The following is a 22,439-nucleotide window of genomic DNA, read 5'->3' on the forward strand; positions in this document are numbered from 1 at the left end:
AACACCAGCTAATGATAGACATTAAACAAACACAAAACACCACCAGGGAAACATACGTCAAAAACATTACTAAATAAACTGTTATACTACAATTGTCTTGCAGCTAATCATTAAATTTGCTATGGATGCAGGCAATTAGACGTCATTTTCTGAAAATAGATGGAAAATATGAGATAATAAAAGGCACCTCTCTAAGAATAGTAGTTCGATCTTTAACTGGCAGGTGGCAGCCTGCCAGAAAAAGATCCAGTTTCCTCCCCATCTCAACCTTCTCCTCACTCAGACCTGCTTTGCATACTTGAAGCAATCTTTGAAAAAATATTAGATAACGAGTCTAAAACAACATAAAGGAAATAACCAGTAATAACCATGTTTGGTCTGTAAACAATAGGCCTACTGACTTGACTTTACAATTTTGACTGCATTGCTTATCCATATAACAGCGCCACAGTTCCATCTACTGGTTAGCGTCGGTATAGCATGCATTTTCCCTTTGAGATGCTGATTCAAGACCACCGCATTACTCCATTCTCTGGCGAGAGATGTGACTCAGCATTATCAGAGTAAATAAGGTGAAAATACAGTCATTCACCACAAATTAAACTAATAGACTTAGGCTACTTAAAACTATTTCCCTATCATTTAAATACGACCGTTTTTCTTTTACATTGGATAACAAAACTAACCATGGATCAATTCCGCGGCTTATTTGATAGACTCGACAAGAATAAAGACGGGTTTATATCTACAGAAGAGCTGCAGAGTGAAATGCGAAGGATAGGTGTGGAACCAGTTTGTGAAAAGGTTCAGGTAAGACTTCTTTGTGTGGAATTACATAGCTACTGACACATTTGTAGAGATGCAGCCAAAAGTATTCATATGTATCTCGATTGCATTATTGCCAGTAAATACAGTTCTTTCGTCTAGGCTATTATGTCCAGTTATGACCAAAATGAAGATGGACGTCTAAACTATCAGGAATTTCTTATTTACATGATGGACAAAGAGAAGAAATGGAAAATAGATTTCCATGCCCTTGACAGAAATAAATGTGGTAAGCTCTCTGTGACAAATATCCATATTTTCTGTTTGAAACAGCTTTATGTTTTATATCTGGTCTTTGTTTAGAAGTGTAACATGTGCTCTTTGCGCACAAAACAATGTAACAAGAAAGTGGAAAAACTTTATTTGTATAATCTCTATTTTTATATAGGATCCGTTGACCTGGAGGATATAATGTCTCTGTTTAAGGAATTAGGTTTGGTCATATCAAAACCCAACGCAAAGCGGATCATTCAAATGTAAGATGCCTGATGGTGGTGTTGCCTTCATATTTGCAATAGTTTACCAAGTCACAAACATCAAGATCACCCCATGTGTGTTAGATGAGGCAGATACTTCGACATATAGCCTACAGATTTATGTAAATCTCAAATAGACTCTGTTATGTGACAGTTTGAAACCCATTTAATCCCACATGACCTTGAAAAAGGTTTTCATTTATAAAGCTCTTATTGACTGATGTTTTAGTGCACTTCCTGCAAATATGGAAAAAAAAATAAAGGGACTCAATTAAATATGTGCAGTTCCACATGCTTAGTGCAAACTATCACATGACCAAAGCAGTTTATTTCCTGTTTGCACCATGAGAAGATGATGGCTGCATCAAAGCTCCGAAACAAAAGGCTAGTAAAGTATGTTGACATAAAAATATGACAAAGATCTTTGGTACATATTATCTTTGAGGTTTATAGTATTAATATATGAATTCACATATAGTCAGTTTTGTTGAGTGTGGTCATAGAATGATTAAACATCTTGATGGTCACAATAGTGACCGGTGGGATAACAGAGAACTTATACTTAGGTATACAATATAAATCAAATCGCAAGTTGTTAGTGAAAACAGCACTAAAATGTTGCCATGACAAAATATTGCACTAAATTAAAATTTCTGATGTTACAAATATGTTACAATATTAATGATGTAATACTGGTAGCACCAATATAAACATACAAAAAAGTAACAATTTTGAAATATGTTAATGGTTGTATTATTTTGTATTTTATCTCAGTATTCCTATCATTGTTGCTTAATGGCTATTTTATGCATAATAGTAAAATTAGAATATGATCAAACATTCTAAAATAGCTGGGCTAAGATATATAACAATTTTTATGAGTGAAGGAAATTTATAATGTAGTACACACATTATCCCACCACAATTCTGCTTTTCCAATAAATAAAATAAATAAAAATATTATTATTTCATACATCATTTGGATATTTAAATGTTTGGGGAAAAATTTAGATTAATTGGGTTAAGTTAAATGCATGACATGTATGCATATTTGTATTTATTATGTTATTAATAAGATAGATTATTAATGTGAAATTCTGATTGTCATTAGGATGGATGAAGACAACTCTATGACGGTAGACTGGGAGGAATTCCTCAAGCACATCATCATTAACCCAGCAGAAAACATTGAAGAGTTGGTATCTTCCTGGAAACATAACCTGGTAAAAAAAATGCATTTATACATTTAATCTGCAATGTTCATAAGCAGGTTTCTAAAAGGATGTTGTCTTTTTAGGTGTTTGATGTAGGAGAGAGCCGCTCTATGCCTGTTGAGTTAACCCAGCAGGAGACAGACCTGTCTATCTGGGGGAACTTTATATTGGCCGCAGGTTTGGCAGATGCTGTGTCTAGAACTGTGACTGCACCAATAGACCAGTTAAAGACACGACTTCAGGTAGGTTTTGTTAGTCATAACAAAAAAAAAGATACTATTTAAACTGAACTGAGCTGGATGATGACATCATTGATTTCAATGATAAACTGCCTTTTTTCTTTATTGACACCCTATTTTCTTATTTAATGCTGTTCAGTTTCTTTGTTACAATCTATATTGTTAAAAGCGCTATATAAATAAAGGTGACTTGTAATTCCTGGGGTTATGAAACCCTGCTCTGGAACAGGATTTATACATTGTATAAACGTTTCAGCGTTTATGGGCGAAAATATCAAATGGTGATGGAAAATGAATAACTGGAGTGAAGAAGACACTTTTTAATTCTTATCTCTATTCAGGAAAAACTGGATAGCAGTCGGCAATATATAATGTGAAAATGTGTTTTGTGTAAACAGGTCAAGTGATGCATTTGTCCAATCAATGACAGTGCAAATAAAACTTGAACTGGATAGGAATAAATGTTAGCTGTGAATGTCAGCATATGAACACTCAGGATTAATTGTAAACCCTAGAGTTTGAGTAAACCCTGATTGTAAGAGATAACACAAGTGTTTACCTGGGGATGACCCAGGGTTAAATATTTCAGAAGTGAAAAGCCATTTTGGTTGTAAAATCAAAGGAAATAAAGTATACACAAGATATACAAGATACACCTACTGTACAAGAAATGATGATGACACTGTAATGTAATGTTTATTTTTTTCAGAGAAGAAAAACTCATCATCATTATTATTTCTTGTAGGTGTATCTTTAGTTGTATTGCATGTACTTCCTGCATTTATTTGTCTCTTTATGATGGAATCACTTATTGTTATCCTCAGCTGTAAGTCGTTTTTGATAAAAGTGTCTGCTAAATGAATAAATGTAAATATACATTTAAAATGTATGTTTACATATAGGCCAGACAACCCAGATGAGCAGGGTAAAAAAAGTTAACTAATAGATACTGTCAGACTTCCCCAGCCGAATGATTTCATTAAGAATTGCAAGCATTTTTTGCATTACAAGTTTTCTCAAATGTTTAAATGTGCCATTAGGGCATTATCGAATTAAATATGCATTAATTAGCATTTTGCATACATTTCCAGAACAATCTGTACATTGAATCAAGCCATATTCAAAAATATCATACAATGTCATAAAGAAACGTCTCTAGGTTACGTATGTAACCCTAGTTCCTCGAGGGAACGAGACGCTGCGTCGAAAATGCTTTGGGGAACGCGTTTAGCGTGAGCGACTCTGAATATCATATCCAATCTGTCTTATAGAAGAGCGTGACGTCAAGGGCGGGGTGACGTAAGTGACCAGGAAGCTATAAAGGCACGAGCCGCGCAGCTGGCTTCAGCTTCGAGTACCAGCAAGCGCCGGCAGGGGTGCCGGGGGTATGGCCTCGAGACACAGCGTCTCGTTCCCTCGAGGAACTAGGGTTACATACGTAACCTAGAGACGTTCCTCTTCAGGAACTCGAGCTGCGTCGAAAACGCTTTGGGGAACGAGTACCAACGCTGCCAGACTACCAAACCCCTGCCTATTGTGTATCCGAAGAGCACAGCTTAGGATGAGAGGACTGAAGTGCCTGGAGTGACTGGCATGTCTAAGCCATAGAATCTTGCAAAAGTAGGAGGCGTGGACCACCCCGCAGCATTGCAGATGTCCAGCATGGACACACCTGCTAGAAAGGCCTTGGAGGCTGCCATACCCCATGTAGAGTAAGCCTTGGCTCCCAACAGCGGGGGACGACCAGAGGACTCAAAGTGGCGTTGAGAGTCTCAACTATCCAACGACTAATAGTCTGCTTAGAAGCAGGAAACCCCTCTTGCGCTCAAGCTGGACACACAATTTAGCTTCTCTTGGTCGGGCTCCCGAAAGGGAGGAGGACAGAAGGCCTGCAGCACTACAGGTTGTGGTGTGATAGAGGGCACCTTAGGAACATATCCCGCTCGAGGGTATATGAACACTTTGGTCATGCCAGGTGCAAAATCAAGATAGGTAGGGGCCACTGAGAGGGCCTGTAAATCTCCTACTCTCCTCAGAGAGGTAAAGGCCAACAGAAAGGCGGTTTTAAGAGTCAGATGTCTGCGAGATATCTTGAATCGGTTTGAATGGAGATTAGCAAAGAGCCTCTAACACCACACCCAAGTCCCAGGGGGGAACACGGGACCGTACTGGAGGTCTCAGCCTCAGCGCACCGCGGAGGAAACGTATAACTAAGGGGTGTCTTCCCAAAGACTGGCCATCAAGAAGGGCGTGGTAGGCTGCAATGGCCGCCACGTAAACCTTCAGCTTGGAGTGGGTCAACCCTGCAGAGAGCCTGGCCTGTAGAAACTCCAGAACTGTACCAACTGGGCAGTTTGCTAGGTCTAGCTGGCGGTCTCTGCACCATGAGGTGAAGAGTTTCCACCTCAGGGCGTACAGTTTCCTCGTTGAGGGAGCTCTGGATTGGAGGAGGGTCTCAACAACCTCGGTTGAGAGAGCAGCTGCTAATAGTTGTACCACCTCAGGGGCCACACCCACAGCTTCCACGACTCCGGGCGAGGGTGAATTATCGTGCCCTGTGCCTGTGAGACCAGGTCTGCGAACCATACTCGGCCCGGCCAGAACGGGGCTACTAATAACAGACGGACCCTGTCCCGGCGTACTCTCGCCAGAACTCCCGGGAGCAGAGCAATAGGGGGAAAGGCGTACAGACGAAGCCTCAGCCAAGTCTGTACCATAGTGTCCAGTCTCAGAGGAGCTGGATGAACTAGAGAGAACCAAAAGGGACATTGAAATGTCTCTTGAGTCGCAGAAAGGTCTACTTGAGTCCTGCCAAAAAAATTTATGCGTTGCATAAAAATGGCTTCACAGGCAAGGATATTGTGGCTACTAAGATTGCACCTAAATCAACAATTTATAGGATCATCAAGAACTTCAAGGAAAGAGGTTCAATTCTTGTAAAGAAGGCTTCAGGGCGTCCAAGAAAGTCCAGCAAGGGCCAGGATCGCCTCCTAAAGAGGATTCAGCTGCGGGATCGGAGTGCCACCAGTGCAGAGCTTGCTCAGGAATGGCAGCAGGCAGGTGTGAGCGCATCTGCACGCACAGTGAGGCGAAGATTTTTGGAAGATGACCTGGTGTCAAGAAGGGCAGCAATGAAGCCACTTCTCTCCAAAAAAAAAACATCAGGGACAGATTGATCTTCTGCACTAAGTATAGTAAATGGACTGCTGAGGACTGGGGCAAAGTCATATTCTCCAATGAAGCCCCTTTCCGATTGTTTGGGGAATCTGGAAAAATGCTTGTCCGGAGAAGAAAAGGTGAGCGCTACCATCAGTCCTGTGTCATGCCAACAGTAAAGCATCCTGACACCATTCATGTGTGGGGTTGCTTCTCATCCAAGGGAGTGGGCTCACTCACAATTCTGCCCAAAAACACAGCCATGAATAAAGAATGGTACCAAAACACCCTCCAACAGCAACTTCTTTCAACAATCCAACAACAGTTTGGTGAAGAACAATGCATTTTCCAGCACGATGGAGCACAGTGCCATAAGGCAAAAGTGATAACTTAGTGGCTCGGGGACCAGAATGTTGAAATTTTGGGTCCATGGCCTGGAAACTCCCCAGATCTTAATCCCATTGAGAACTTGTGGTCAATCCTCAAGAAGTGGGTAGACAAACAAAAACCCACTAATTCTGACAAACTCCAAGAAGTGATTATGAAAGAATGGGTAGCTATCAGTCAGGATTTGGCCCAGAAGTTGATTGAGAGCATGCCCAGTCGAATTGCAGAGGTCCTGAAAAAGAAGGGCCAACACTGCAAATACTGACTCTTTGCATAAATGTCATGTAATTGTCGATAAAAGCCTTTGAAACGTATGAAGTGCTTGTAATTATATTTCAGTACATCACAGAAACAACTGAAACAAAGATCTAAAAGCAGTTTAGCAGCAAACTTTTTGAAAACTAATATTTATGTAATTCTCAAAACGTTTGGCCACGACTGTATGTCTGCTCCCTTATTTAGTTTCCCAAGAATGTATACTGCTCTTAATGAGAGGAGTTTGCTCTGGGACCACACAAAGATCTGGTGCGCCAGCTTGTACAAGGGGCGCGAACGCAGACCTCCCTGGTGGTTGATGTAAGAGACCACCGATGTGTTGTCGGTGCGCACCAACACATGGTGACCCCTTAGGTCTGGGAGGAAGTGCTTCAGTGCACGATAAACTGCTAGCATTTCTAGACAATTGATATGCCATGTCAGATGGCGACCGCTCCACAGACCACGGGCAGGGTGGCCAATCATGACTGCACCCCAGCCAGTGAGGGATGCATCCGTCACTAGTATTACACGGCGATAAGGAGCTCCCAACACCGGGCCCCGATTCAAGAACCAAGGTTTCTTCCATGTGTCTAAGACACGGAGGTAGCGCCGCGTGACCTTGATAGTGCGAAGTGGATTGCCCCTCGGGGAAAATCCCTTGATCTTGAGCCACCACTGTAGGGGTCTCATGTACAGCAGGACAAGAGGTATCAAGTTGGACGCAGCTGCCATCAGACCCAACAATTTTTGAAATTGTTTGACAGTGAGTGGCTGGCCTTCTCTGACTCTCTCGACTGAGATGAGGATCGACTCGATACGAGCAGGGGACAATCGTGCCTGCAAAGCGGTCGAATCCTATACTACGCCTAGATAGGTGGTTCTCTGAACCGGAGAAAGTACACTCTTCTTGGCATTCAGTCTCAAACCCAGCTCCCCCATATGTGCGAGAACGACATCTCGATGCCGAGCCGCAACCTGCTCTGACTGAGCTAAGATCAACCAATCATCGATATAGTTGAGAATGCGGACGCCCTGCATGCGCAGGGGAACCAGAGCCGCGTCTACACATTTTGTGAACGTGTGGGGTGAGAGTGCAAGGCCGATGGGAAGTACTCAATATTGGTAGGCTTCGCCCCCGAAAGCAAACCTCAGAAACTTCCTGTGTTGTGGAAGGATGGATATGTGGAAGTATGCATCTTTGAGATCTATTGTGACGAACCAGTCCTCGGACCTGATCTGAGCTACTACATGCTTAATCGTGAGCATTTTGAACTTCAATCTCTTTGTCTGTGCAACTGATGTTTATGCAGCTTATGTTTGTGCAACTTTGCTCATCGACGCCCTCCGTTTTAATCAAGTTTTAAAAGGCGGTGCATCACGGACGTCACTTGGGGGGAAGGACCGCAACACTCGGGCTTCCGCACCCGGAGATCGGGCAGATCTGGCGGGTGAGGTAGGAGATAGGGACGCGCCCGTCTCCATACCCTGTAGCAGATCTTATCTGCGAACCCAGCGAGTGCAGGCGCCGCTCCGCCTCGGCGAAAGAGGGACCGACACCGCGAGGAACGCTGGCGAAGACTCCCCCTCGAGAGAGTCCCCCGGGATCGAAGCGTCCACACTGGCTTGTACCAGTGCTGGCAGTCAGCTCCCTCAAGAGCCGAAACAGCGTGCCTCGATCCCAGGCAGACCGCGCACAGACCGTGTATTCCCACTCGTGATGAACACACAATCTGAAACGCGATCTGAATTCGCCTTTCAGATGTCTCGTCTTAGCTTTGCTCTTTGACTATTGTTTACTCTTGAGGATCTAATAGTGACAAACAACAATAAATAAGACTGACAAGACAGAATGACATGCACACACAGAGCGCTTGCTGAAATACGCGAAGCTGAAGCCAGCTGCGTGGGCTCTTGCCTTTATAGCTTCCTGGTCGCTTAGGTCACCCCGCCCGTGATGTCACGCTCTTCTATAACACAGATTTGATATGATATTCAGAGTTGCTCAGGCTAAACGCGTTCCCCAAAGCATTTTCGACACAGATCGAGTTCCTGAAGAGGAACACTAATTTTGAATTTTGTTAGATCTTTCAAATTAATAGTCTCAAGAAAAGTACACTCAGAGCAATTCTTTAGTTTAGAAAGAATTTGTATTTCAATTCAATTTGATGTAATCACAATATATTTAATTTGTAAAACTGTGAGTGTCTGATCTGACAATAATAGCCTAAACAGTGCAATTTGCTAAACAGGTTTTTGGATCTAAAGCTGTGTCTCTGGGATTCCGAGAGCTGCAGACTGGAGGTTTTAGATCCTTGTGGCAAGGAAATGCTGTGAATGTTCTTAAAGGAACACCACAATCAACGCTTCAGTGCTTCATCTATGCCCAGGTGTGCCCCGCCCCTCCCCACACACACACACACATTCGCTTACATGAACACAAATGTTCAAACATGAACATTCTTTATCTGACTGTCCTTACAGATGAGGATGTACACACTTGGCGTGAGGGACAGTCTGTCAGTCCATGAAAGGTTTGGTCTGGGCTGTGTGTCAGGGGCCGTGGCACATGCTGCGTTCTATCCCTTAGAGGTATCACAGTGACACAACAGGTTGGAGTTCCTTACTGTTAGAGGTGTTGTTTGTGAAATGTTTGTGAAAGAAAGTGTGTAGTTGTCATATCTGTCATCATTTATATCTAAAGTTGAACTTTTACAAATAATTTCTCATGCAATAACCAGTAACACTAAGGCAATAATCCTTTAAGTCAGTTATATTTTTTTCTTTCTTTTTCAGAACACAATCGACACATTGAGAAATATTCATATCATATTACTTTCTAATTTACTTTACAACAAGGCAGGATACAACAATATAAAGAGCGAATATGGATGCAAATTAGTTGTATAACTGATTCTTTATCTTTGTGTTGTATTATTTTCATGCTTAATTCCCTACAGAGAATGATGTCTAATGTAGCTTTGTTACACAAGCCTGTTGCCTCATATAACAGCTAAATGCACAGCAAAATAAACTGCTACATTTATCGTCTGTAATTGTTACCAAAAAAGAACCCAAAAAGCATAAATAATGATTTTGTTACTTGTAATACAATAAATGTTAACCAAAAAATGGAAAAAAAACTTATGTAAAAGATAATAAATATAGACAAGAAAGCCAAAGCACAACTAAAACCTTAGCTGATATTAAAATGAAAAACAAATAAATAAAATAAAATCATATTCAAAATATTAATACAACTATTATAATAGTATCTCACAGTTTCTAAAATGACATTGTTTGCAACAAAACATTTAAAATAAGAAATGTCATGTGCCCTGATTGCTATAATTAAACTCGCAAGAAATAAAGTCATTACAAGTTTTCAAAGTCACAAGTATGCCAAATAAAGTCTGTTTATTTGGTTCTGAAACACAGTTTATTTGGTTTAATTCACAATTATGAAAGATAAAGAGTCAGTTGTGAGATATAGTGACAGTGTGAGATGTACAGTCACAGTTATGAATATAGTCATAAAAGTGGTCACCTAATTCCTACATACAATTACGTTCGATATTATAGTCATTTTCATCAACAGGACATGGAATGCATTCAAACTGACTAACATCCACAATTGTGACTAATTAGATCAACACTAATTTGCGGTCTCATTTTTTAATTCTTCTGATGGCAGGTGTTGAAAGTTAGACTCAATCTCCAGACTGGTGGTACCTACAATGGAGTTTTGGGATGTGCCAGGCTGATTTACCAGAACGAGTCTGTGTCAGCTTTCTACAGAGGGTTCAAACCCAGCATACTTTGCATGATCCCTTATGCTGGAGTGGAATGTGCAGTGCATCAGGTAATTGTACTGTAATTTTACTACATTTTTACTGCACTTTTACTAAACATAGCAGCCTTTAATACTGCACTGTAATAATATAAATGATTATTGCCACTTCTATATAAGTAATAAAGTAATAATGAAAATGTTCAATTATAGTGACTGATTTCAGTCAACTTAAACTTATTAGATTTTATTCCAATCATGAATCAGTCATTAACATGAAACTCTTCTCCTCTGGCAGTCAATAATGAGCTGGGTTAAACACGATTCAGAGCACTTCAGTGACTCCAAGCTCTTCCTCTTCAGTTTTGCAGCATTTGCATCAGGACAGGCCACCAGTTACCCTCTTGCTGTCATCCGAACTCACCAGCAAGCTCAAGGTGAACGTTAACCTGAACTGATGATAATTACCTAAATAAATGTCTTCTGTGTTGTAAAATCATGTACATTTTTATCTTCCTCATCTTAGAATATACAGTCGTGGCCAAAAGTTTTGAGAATTACATAAATATTGGAAATTTGAAAAGTTGCTGCTTAAGTTTAAATAGAAATTTGCATACACTCCAGAATGTTATGAAGAGTGATCAGATGAATTGCATAGTCCTTCTTTGCCATGAAAATGAACTTAATCCCAAAAAAACCTTTCCACTGCATTTCATTGCTGTCATTAAAGGACCTGCTGAGATCATTTCAGTAATCGTCTTGTTAACTCAGGTGAGAATGTTGACGAGCACAAGGCTGGAGATCATTATGTCAGGCTGATTGGGTTAGAATGGCAGACTTGACATGTTAAAAGGAGGGTGATGCTTGAAATCATTGTTCTTCCATTGTTAACCATGGTGACCTGCAAAGAAACGCGTGCAGCCATCATTGTGTTACATAAAAATGGCTTCACAGGCAAGGATATTGTGGCTACTAAAATTGCACCTAAATCAACAATTTATAGGATCATCAAGAACTTCAAGGAAAGAGGTTCAATTCTTGTAAAGAAGGCTTCAGGGCATCCAAGAAAGTCCAGCAAGCGCCAGAATCGTCTCCTAAAGAGGATTCAGCTGCGGGATCGAAGTGCCACCAGTGCAGAGCTTGCTCAGGAATGGCAGCAGGCAGGTGTGAGCGCATCTGCACGCACAGTGAGGCGAAGACTTTTGGAAGATGGCCTGGTGTCAAGAAGGGCAGCAAAGAAGCCACTTCTCTCCAAAAAAAAACATCAGGGACAGATTGATCTTCTGCAGAAAGTATAGTGAATGGACTGCTGAGGACTGGGGCAAAGTCATATTCTCCAATGAAGCCCCTTTCCGATTGTTTGGGGCATCTGGAAAAAGGCTTGTCCGGAGAAGAAAAGGTGAGCGCTACCATCAGTCCTGTGTCATGCCAACAGTAAAGCATCCTGACACCATTCCTGTGTGGGGTTGCTTCTCATCCAAGGGAGTGGGCTCACTCACAATCAGTGTTTGGAATAACGGCGTTTAAAAGAACGGCGTTAGGTAACGACGTTATTTTTTCAGTAACGGGGTAATCTAACTAATTACTTTTCCCGTTGTTACAACGCCGTTAACGTAACTGAACGTTAAATGCGGTGCGTTACTATGCATTGATTTAATATGCAATCCAAACGCACCCCTGGCTCACACAGCGAGTGAGCAGGTGGGTTAATAACGAGATAAGCGATTATGATTGGCTAAGGCAGAGTCATGTGTTTCATGGTAGCCAATCAGAGCCAGTGTTTTTACACACACGCGCCAGCGGCGCCAAACACACTCATCACAGTCACACACACGCAACAGCTACACAGAGATTCGCAGCAGCAGGAGAAATGGCGAATCCGGAGCAATCCGATGAAAAGTTGGCATTTTCAAGGTGGAGATATAAGCACTACTTCAAATTCATTGTAGTCAAAGGCAAGAACGTGCATGTAATGTGTGACACACGCATCTACAAAGCTAGTGGCCAAAAACACTTTTCTTACAAAGAGTGCAGGATAAAACTCTTGCTGTCTGTTGACGTGCAATAAATCTCGAAAGTTATGTACGAACACCTGTCTGTTCTACTTATTTCAACTGACTTGTGAAAACTGCTAAAAAAAAAAATTCTTTGACATATAGCAACTTTTTTTTTTTCTTCTTTTTTACAGTAACGCAAATAGTTACTTTCCCTGGTAACGAGTTACTTTTATTATAGAGTAATTCAGTTACTAACTCAGTTACTTTTTGGAACAAGTAGTGAGTAACTATAATTAATTACTTTTTTAAAGTAACGTTCCCAACAGTGCTCACAATTCTGACCAAAAACACAGCCATGAATAAAGAATGGTACCAAAACTCCCTCCAACAGCAACTTCTTCCAACAATCCAACAACATTTTGGTGAAGAACAATGCATTTTCCAGCACGATGGAGCACCGTGCCATAAGGCAAAAGTGATAACTAAGTGGCTCGGGGACCAGAATGTTGAAATTTTGGGTCCATGGCCTGGAAACACCCCAGATCTTAATCCCATTGAGAACTTGTGGTCAATCCTCAAGAGGCGGGTGGACAAACAAAAACCCACTAATTCTGACAAACTCCAAGAAGTGATTATGAAAGAATGGGTTGCTATCAGTCAGGATTTGGCCCAGAAGTTGATTGAGAGCATGCCCAGTCGAATTGCAGAGGTCCTGAAAAAGAAGGGCCAACACTGCAAATACTGACTCTTTGCATAAATGTCATGTAATTGTTGATAAAAGCCTTGAAGTGCTTGTAATTATATTTCAGTACATCACAGAAACAACTGAAACAAAGATCTAAAAGCAGTTTAGCAGCAAACTTTTTGAAAACTAACATTTATGTAATCCTCAAAACTTTTGGCCACAACTGTAGCTCTCAGTCTTGTTTTAGAGCACTAAATACAGTTTCTGTTCACATACTGTAACACTTTAATAACACTGTTTGTTAATTTGTTAGCATTTTCAATGATGTTTAGACTTCCCAGTGTTAAAAGTGGCTACTTTTTTTAACATTTTAGTCACTCTCTCTGTGGTCAGGGGCGCTGCACAAGATCCCAGGCCCTATGCATAGCCCCCCCCCCCCCCCATATTGAAAATATATATTCCAGACTTTTCAAGGGCCCTGTCTTCCTTTGCAAGCATTATTCAAAGATTTGCGGGCAAAACAGCAAAAAGCTTGACCTTCAGTTGTTCTTTCATACAGAGAGTATTCATACTGGTGAAGTACTAAATATTAAATATTCTCCTATTATAAATAAAATTGTCAGTCCCAGACCGTGCAGATGTGTTTTACAGCATTTGTCTTCTGAATTTATTTAGCATTTATAAATTATTATTATTTTTTGACCACTTTATTGTTTTTTTCCCCACACAATTTCAGCTTTCTGTTCAAGCTCACAGAAGCCTACAGATGCTCTTCAAGGACTCTTTGGAATCTATGAGAAATATGGAGTCAGAGGTTTTTATAATGGAATGGCTGCTAGCTTTCTAAGAGCGGTCCCTTGTGCTTTACTGAATTACACCCTGACCTCAAAATTTGAGATATTGCTTTCTTCATTTTTATAATGTTGAACAATGCTTCAGGAATTATGTCATGAACCTTGTTTATTTATTGTTTTAATTCCTTTGAATTATGTTAGATTACATAGAGTCTTGGGTTATCTATTATGGTAACAATTTATGACTATGGTATCAGTATCACAGTATCACATTTCAAGTACACAAGCACAGTATCTGTACTGTGCATTCGTATTTGCAGCACTGTATTGGGTAAATATGTATTTCACAGATTACAATATGGTTTTTTGCCATGTTTCCTACCTTCCTGACATCAGAAATCTTTATTTGCTTGCTTCTATAAACTTAATCACTATATAAAACTGGTGTTAAATTGTAAGGCATATTTACCTTTATAAAATCTGGCATTTTTTTCCTTTATTAATTTATATCTCCTTTTATGCTAAGCTCCATATGCTAATAAATTCCATTAACACCCTTCCTGAATGTATATGAATATTGTTTTACTCTGTATAAAACCTGTTATAACAGTACTCAGTCTACCCTATCAATATCTGTACTGAATGAAAAAAAAAGTTTGTTGCAAAGAACCAAACTACAGGTATGAAATTAAGATGGGTAGAGATGCAGTGAGCTAGTGAGAAAAGTTTCAATGAGCCCTCCCAAGAAAGAGAGAAAGACTTCAAACTTGTGATCTAAACATTTTGTAAATATTAAAGGAATAAATTTAACATTACATCACTTTACTCACCAATGGATCCTCTGTAATGAATGGGTGCCATCAGAATGAGAGTCCAAACAGCTGATAAAAAAAATCACAATAATCCACACACACACACACAGAGAGAGAGAGAGGACATAGGCGAGCCACATTTTTTAGCATGAGGACATTATAACGGCTATAGCTCAGTAAATTTTAGTTTTAAAACAAAAGTCAAATTATACAAATGCTATTTTTCTATGTTGGTTTTAAACACCACAACTGTATTAATTTACAGGATCATTTCTGTAAATGTTCTGACCTTGAAACTAAACTACCAATATCAGCATAAATTTTGCTGTTGGGAAAACAAGTGAACACAAAGAAACCACAGTGGTACATTTAGAAAAGAGTGTTCTGTGCATTATGTAATGAACACAGACCCCCTGAACTGTGTTATTATTAATTGTGTTTCCAAATATCTGGTCAGGGAAAGTTTCTTTTATTGTAATGTTATGCAAATAATTGTTTCCACTTACAAACATTACAAACCTTTGACTTTTAACCATTAAATCCATTACAAATGATTTCCAGTATACTGTATGTTTTGGGCCAAAATCCATTATTTGGGCCAAATTCCATTCCGTTTAGTGTTTTTTTTTTTTTACATACCACCAGGGCCGTCGCTGGTGGGGTGAAAGGTGGTGACGATTATAGGGGCCCACGGCTGAGGGGGGGCCCCAACGGTCTCAACCGGCTGGCTGAGGCCAGCATAAAAAGATGCTCAGGACAGTTGAAGGGCCACTGATGCGCATCGTCACGAAAGCTTATCTTTTTCACATGTTTTTAAGCCTAACCATTTGTCGAATTATACATTAAAGCATCCAAACACAAGACGCGGAAAAGCTTAACAGAGTAGCTGGTTAATCGCGCGCTGTGTTCGGTGCGCACGAGAGAGAGAGCCGCATATCACAGACAGCAACACTGAAACTGAACCCAGCTCTCTTCTGCGAAGTTCTCATCGAAGTCCCTCCTGCACCTGAACGAACAAATACAAATCACAGTTTGAACAAAGAGAAAAGGATGTGAAAAAGCCCAATTCCCGCGGTGTTCTGGTGTTCAGGGCTCACGCAGAGATGCGTCTCAAAACACTTGAACACCGAATTTGCTTATTTTTGCTCTTGTGCCAACAAATACATACAATTTCAAAATATCCGCCTTGGAAATTATGCTCGAAAAAACTGTCAGTTATTTCTTAAGTGAAAGTAAACCATTGAGGAAAAAAATGGGATGCGTTCATCGTCTCTTAAAGTGACCGCGCCTAATTTAGCTACTGGCTGCTATTATGTTAATCCAAGAAAATGAAAGACAGAAAATTACTCCCTGCTCTTGACTGAATTACTTTGTATTTTTAACAGTCAAACCAAAAATTATTCAGACACCAGATATAATTTTTGATATCTATATATATTTTACTAGTAGTATACAGGACACAATAATACATTTATGTAAGTGAGCATAGCAAAATTAAGCGAACTTTAACATTTTATACCCAAAGAATCTTCATACAGTGAACTACTAGTGAAATTGATTAAAAAAATCTATCTATCTATCTATCTATCTATCTATCTATAATTGGGACCAAAAATTATTCAGCACCTTATAAAGCACGATGTATTGCTTATGTTTTTTTTTTTGTTTTTTTCTGAATTGCTAATGCAACCTTTTCACACCACAGTCTGAAAATTAAGCATTGCTTGGTAATTGGTCAACAAAGTATTGATAGTTGTGTAAATATTGTCTTGCTGACAGTTGTCTGAAGTTTTGGTTGATTGTAATCCATTACATACATTTCTATCAAAGTTAGCTGACATTATCAAGATGAATTTGTTCTGACACAGTTTAACTCTGAGTTCTTGTCATATTTTATAACCATTTTACAAGGGATAGAAAATAAACTGTATTAATGTGAGAAATGTTGAAGGTGTCTGAATAAATTTAGGTTTGATTGTATATTTCATTTTTACATTGAAGACTATCCAGTGCTATTTTACCTTTAATTATTCGGTTTCTATACCTTGACACCTACAAACTTGAAAAAATGTAAACATTGTGTAAATAGCACAAATAAAAAAAATGAACGAACAAATTAAACAATTTCAAACAGGGCCCACTGGTAAACCTTCACCGGGGCCCCATTGACCCCAGCTACGGCCCTGCATACCACCAATAGAAGACAACAGTTTACCAGAGACCCACAGGGGACTATTAAAGTTTCCATTAAAGTGCCCATATTATGTGTAATAATAGGTTCATATTTTGGTTTTGGGAGTCCAGATGGGATAGTTCACCCAAAAATCATGTCATTAATAACTTACCCTCATGTCGTTCCAAACCCGTGAGACCTCCGTTTATCTTCGAAACACAGTTTAAGATATTTTAGATTTAGTCCGAGAGCTCTCAGTCCCTCCATTGAAACTGTGTGCACAGTATACTGTCCATGTCCAGAAAGGTAAGAAAAACATCATCAAAGTAGTCCATGTGACATATCAGAGGGTCAGTTAGAATTTTTTGAAGCATCGAAAATACATTTTGGTCCAAAAATAGCAAAAACTACGACTTTATTCAGAATTGTCTTCTCTTCCGTGTCTGTTGTGAGAGAGTTCAAAACAAAGCAGTTTGTGATATCCAGTTCGCGTGTGAATCATTCGATGTTCCGAACCGGATCTTTTTGAACCAGTTCACCAAATCGTACTGAATCGTTTTAAACGGTTGGCGTCTCCAATTAATCCACAAATGACTGTTTAACTGTTAACTGTTAGCTGTTAACTTTTTAAATGTGGCTGACACTCCCTCTGAGTTCAAACAAACCAATATCCCGGAGTAATCCATTTACTCAAACAGTACACTGACTGAACTGCTGTGAACAGAGAACTGAAGATGAACACCGAGCCGAGCTAGATAACTAACAAAAGACTGACTCGTTCACGAGTCAAGAACTGGTTGCATCGGTTTTCGGATCACCAGTAGTTCTTTCGGACAGTTCGATTCAATAAACCGGTTGAAGAAAACGGTTCACCGGTTCTTTTGCCCTCGATGTAATGGTGTCATTGGCGATTATTGCCCTTCATTCAAGCCTCCGGTTTACCCGCGCTCATAACATTAGCACAGAATCAGTTCAGAATCAATCATCAAAAGAATCAGTTCGATTCAGACGCTCTGTGCGAATCGGAGACGTCTGACAGAAACGGTTCTTGACTCTTTTGTTCGTTATCTCTTTCAGTCTTTTGTTCGTTATCTGGCTCGGATCTGTGTTCATCTTCAGTTCTCTCTTCACAGCAGTTCAGTCAGTGTACTGTTTGAGGTAAATGAATTACTCCAGGATATTGGTTTGTTTGAACTCGGAGGGAGTGTCAGCCACATTTAAAAAGTTAACAGCTTAAGTCATTTATGGATTAATGCATATTGGAGAGGCAAACCATTTAAAACGATTCAGTTCAATTTCGTGAACTGGTTCAAAAAGATCCGATTACATTGAATGATTCGTTTGCGAACCGGATATCACAAACTGCTTTGTTTTGAACTCTCTCACTCTCTCAGACACGGAAGAGAAGACAATGCTAAATAAAGTCGTAGTGTTTGCTATTTTTGGACCAAATTTATTTTCGATGCTTCAAAAGAATCTAACTGACCCTCTGATGTCACATGGACTATTTTGATGATGTTTTTCTTACCTTTCTGGACATGGACAGTATACCATACACACAGTTTCAGTGGAGGGACTGAGAGCTCTCGAACTAAATCTAAAATATCTTAAAATGTGTTCCAAAGATAAACGGAGGTCTTACGGGTTTGGAACGACATGAGGGTAAGTTATTAATGACATAATTTTGATTTTTGGGTGAACTATCCCTTTAATGTTAGTAAGTTAACGTTAACGTTCACAAATGATTTTTAATTCTCCTCATACACTTCGGTAAGTTTGTCCCTCATTCGAGAGAACTCGTTTTTAACTCGTTTTGTTTTTCTTTGTTTGATTTGTTGCAAATGACATGATGTCTGATAAAACGCTGCAGCTCGTTAACAGGTTTGACAAAGTGGTAACGTTAATGTTACCACTTTCATTGTTATCTGTCGCCTCTCTTTCATTAAACAACATAATGTATTGATGTTTAGTTAAATGCCCTTAAATAATAACATGATTTATCAAGGTAACGTTAACGGTAAAAATTTGATTGACTTCGACATTCGAGTACGTCTCCATTTCAAAAAGGATGTGTTCGTTTGACTATTTTAACACAGTTTCTGTAAATTCGAGAGTGCATTGTAATATGAGGCAAACCGATTTGGAATTTGGAACCGCATACTAGCACACTACTTTTAATATTTTTTACCATAATATATGGCCGAAATAGTAAAAGCAATATGAAGTACCATTTAGGAAGACTCTTCATTGAAAATGGACGACAGGTTTTCGGAGATCAAAATATTGCTTTAGGTTTATCTCGGAAGTTTATTATGCTAGCTTGATGTTTTCGTAAATAAATAGATATTGTTAATTCTAACACTGCTTGTTAACTACTCTTTTAGATTATGAATGTGAATATTATGCTTAATCAGTATATGTAACATTATAAATAACAGATTGGTGGGGGTTTTTTTTTGCCCGTTTGCAGCTTCAAATGGAGGACACTCCAAAAACACTGGTGGGTATACTACTTGATGAAAAGGATATATGCAAAAAATTGCAGCAGAAATAATTGATGCTTCCAAATGTCTCCTCCCCTATGCTGCAGAGTACCACCAAATTTTAAAATTTAACGCTGATTTTAATAAATTTATTGACACAGACCTAATTGAGAAAGTGGAAACCTGGGACAAGTTTAAAGTTTTGTTTAAATCGATTAAGAGAAGTGGATCACATGCATTGGTAAGTAATTTACCTTTTTCAGTAACATAACTAATAATAAGTGGCCTGTGTGTCATGCATACAAATTCCAGTATTATTGTACTTTTCTTAAGCATTAAATATTAATATTGCTTTTAAATTTTTGTACTGTAAAGTAGTACAGTATTTATCTACACATTTTGTTTTCATTTGCATGGTACATAATGGTAGCTAATGAAAACTCATATTAACATGTCAGTAGTAAACAGACTTTACTAGTTTGGGATTGTTTAACTTTGTATATATTATATGATCATCCACCATAGAATGCTTCATATAAACGATTTAAATGATTTCATTTTTTCACTTTAACTTTTTAGTGCATAGCATAATGCAGTTTCATTTTATTTAATATCTTTATTATTGTACTACTTTTTGTAACATTTGTTGTCCTTTAAGGATGAAAAATTGGATGTAGATGCAGCCAGTCCAAGTCATCAACAGAATGTATGTTCACACAGCAGTGAACACACACACACCGTGAACACACACCCGGAGCAGTGGGCAGCCATTTATGCTGCGGCGCCCGGGGAGCAGTTGGGAGTTCGGTGCCGAAGAATGGTGTCAAGAGCATGGGGTCTGTGTTCCAGTAATCCCAGAGTGACATTTTTTTTTGACCATCCCCATTAGGAGAACTGATGCCAGAATGTGTACATTTCAGGGATGGCTGTAACCCATTTAACCATTTTTCCTTTCATCTCTCCTTGTTTTTCTTAGGCGTAGTGGTTTGTTTCCTCAACAATTTTTCCAACAACATCTTCTGTGAGGAACATTTTAAAACAGTTGACCTCACTGGGGGATTCTGGAGGATTTTGCACTCCACACAGTTGGTCATCGAAATCCCCTGGGCCTGGAGGATTAAAAAGGTTTGTTACCTTCCAGGATGAGTTTGTCCTCTCTGCCTCAGAAAAAAAAACATGGGTGGGCGTTGTGGGAGTCTCTTCATCCTCAGTTCTGTCAAGAGCTTCAAGGTTTGAGGGAAGGTCCTCATCGCTGTCACTGTCTGCCTCACTTTCAAAATCCTCATCAGAATTAAAAAATTCTGCAATTTCCTCATTTGTGAGTTTTCTCCTTTTAAAACGATTGTCTGACATTTTTATTTATTTAACTAAAAACTTTTTTTAATTTTTTGTGAATTTGGCGAGGCCAGTGTGAGCAAAAGTGATGTCAGATTGATGTCACTCCTTGGCAGGAACAAAAGATTGCAATGCATGCCTGTTTTATATATTTTATATATTTTTTTTATACAAAATATTTACAAACATTTTAAATACATTGTAAAATGTTTGGTATTAGGACAGGTATGCAAGATATATAGATATGCAAGTCAATTCCTGTTAGTTGATTGGTAAGTTATCATGGGCTATGGGCGGCCGAGTGATCCCATTGGCTCAACAAACTTTAATGGGTATTATTTTTAGCCCAATTCCTGCAAAATCGGACTTTGATTTATGTTGTTTGAACTTGGTTATGATGACCATTAATGTTGAAGCGTTGAAGCCGCCTGGATTTACGAGGCATAAGCTCACCTACTCTTCCCAAAAAAAAAACATGTAACTTTAAGTTGCTGGCAAACTGGCAGAGGAACAGAACTAGCAATATCTAAACATTGTGTTTTTGATGTGAATAAAACCTCACAAAATGTTTGAAAGGTTACTTTATAGAGATCAGTGTAAGATTGTAAAATACATGTAGTTTTTCCCATTTATTTGTGTGACTGTAATGTAATTTAAAATATATAAAAAATGAAATAAACATGCTTAAAAACACTGAAGATCTCCGTCTCTGGATCAGTGCCAATCAAAGTGGGAAAGCATAAAATTCAGCAGCTGATGACGTGACGCACTTAAAGTTCTAATCATACCTGTGTGATCGTACGCGTCAAAGGTCTTTGCACACTGTAGTCCGATAGTTTTGCAGTTGAAAAATAAATACGACCTCAAGTTGTGTCAATCATGTTTACACACTAGCCTACCTCCGAAACTTTCGTCCATCATAAAAAAAATTCGGATTGTCTGCATTTTCACATCCATAGCATGCATTTTGATAGGAAAGGATGGTGAATACGAAAAAACAAATTTCTGACTCGTTATGCAAAGACCTTGATGCCGTGTTAGTGCTACTTTGTGAACAGCATTACTGGGGAAACCGGTATTTTTCCTGAACCTAAAGCAGCACCTAGTGGCACAAAATTAATTTGCATTTTCATTCAGTCCAACGCGAAAACACCAACCAGTGGGCGGGTAATATAGGTGCTGGTCATATAATTTGAATATCATCAAAAAGTTTATTTATTTCACCGATTCCATTCAAAAAGTGAAACTTGTATATTATATTCATTCATTACATACAGACTGATATATTTCGAATGTTTATTTCTTTTAATTTTGATGTTTATAACTGACAACCAAGGAAAATCCCAAATTCAGTATCTCAGAAAATTAGAATATTGTGAAAAGGTTCAATATTGAAGACACCTGGTGCCACACTCTAATCAGCGAATTAACTCAAAACACCTGCAAAGCCTTTAAATGGTCTCTCAGTCTAGTTCTGTAGGCTACACAATCATGGGGAAGACTGCTGACTTGACAGTTGTCCAAAAGATGACCATTGACATCTTGCACAAGGAGGGCAAGACACAAAAGGTCATTGCAAAAGAGGCTGGCTGTTCACAGAGCTCTGTGTCCAAGCACATTAATAGAGAGGCGAAGGGAATGAAAAGATGTGGTAAAAAAGAAGTGTAAAAGCAATAGAGATAACCGCACCCTGGAGAGGATTGTGAAACAAAACCCATTCATAAATGTGGGGGAGATTCACAAAGAGTGGACTGCAGCTGGAGTCAGTGCTTCAAGAACCACTATGCACACGTATGCAAGACATGGGTTTCAGCTGTC

At 39.2% G+C, this 22,439-nt stretch overlaps 1 protein-coding gene across 2 annotated transcripts; it reads left to right on the forward strand.

Annotated features, from left to right (window-relative positions):
• Positions 1–92: 92 nt before the first annotated feature.
• On the forward strand, positions 93–14,377 carry slc25a24l (solute carrier family 25 member 24, like). Of its 2 annotated transcripts, XM_059500954.1 has the most exons (11): positions 93–572; positions 717–810; positions 928–1,054; positions 1,214–1,301; positions 2,413–2,524; positions 2,599–2,757; positions 8,805–8,942; positions 9,037–9,144; positions 10,247–10,414; positions 10,641–10,779; positions 13,761–14,377. In XM_059500954.1, the coding sequence occupies exons 2-11, from the start codon at positions 769–771 to the stop codon at positions 13,943–13,945; spliced, it is 1,266 nt and encodes a 421-aa protein (XP_059356937.1). In that variant the 5' UTR covers positions 93–572; positions 717–768; the 3' UTR covers positions 13,946–14,377. The 2 variants fall into 2 exon arrangements, with proteins under 2 accessions (XP_059356937.1, XP_059356936.1); XM_059500953.1 differs by having other exon boundaries at positions 93–810.
• The last annotated feature ends 8,062 nt before the right edge of the window (positions 14,378–22,439 follow it).

This window comes from Carassius carassius, chromosome 20 (assembly GCF_963082965.1).
Source record: "Carassius carassius chromosome 20, fCarCar2.1, whole genome shotgun sequence".
NCBI classification, from domain to species: Eukaryota; Metazoa; Chordata; class Actinopteri; order Cypriniformes; family Cyprinidae; genus Carassius; species Carassius carassius.

Bases quoted from the DNA above. Each gene is read 5' to 3' on its own strand.
- slc25a24l (XM_059500953.1), top strand. From the start codon at position 688: ATGGATCAATTCCGCGGCTTATTTGATAGACTCGACAAGAATAAAGAC. The intron at 811-927 runs GTAAGACTTCTT...TCTTTCGTCTAG, and splicing joins CAGTTTGTGAAAAGGTTCAG to GCTATTATGTCCAGTTATGA. The intron at 8,943-9,036 runs GTGTGCCCCGCC...CTGTCCTTACAG, and splicing joins AGTGCTTCATCTATGCCCAG to ATGAGGATGTACACACTTGG.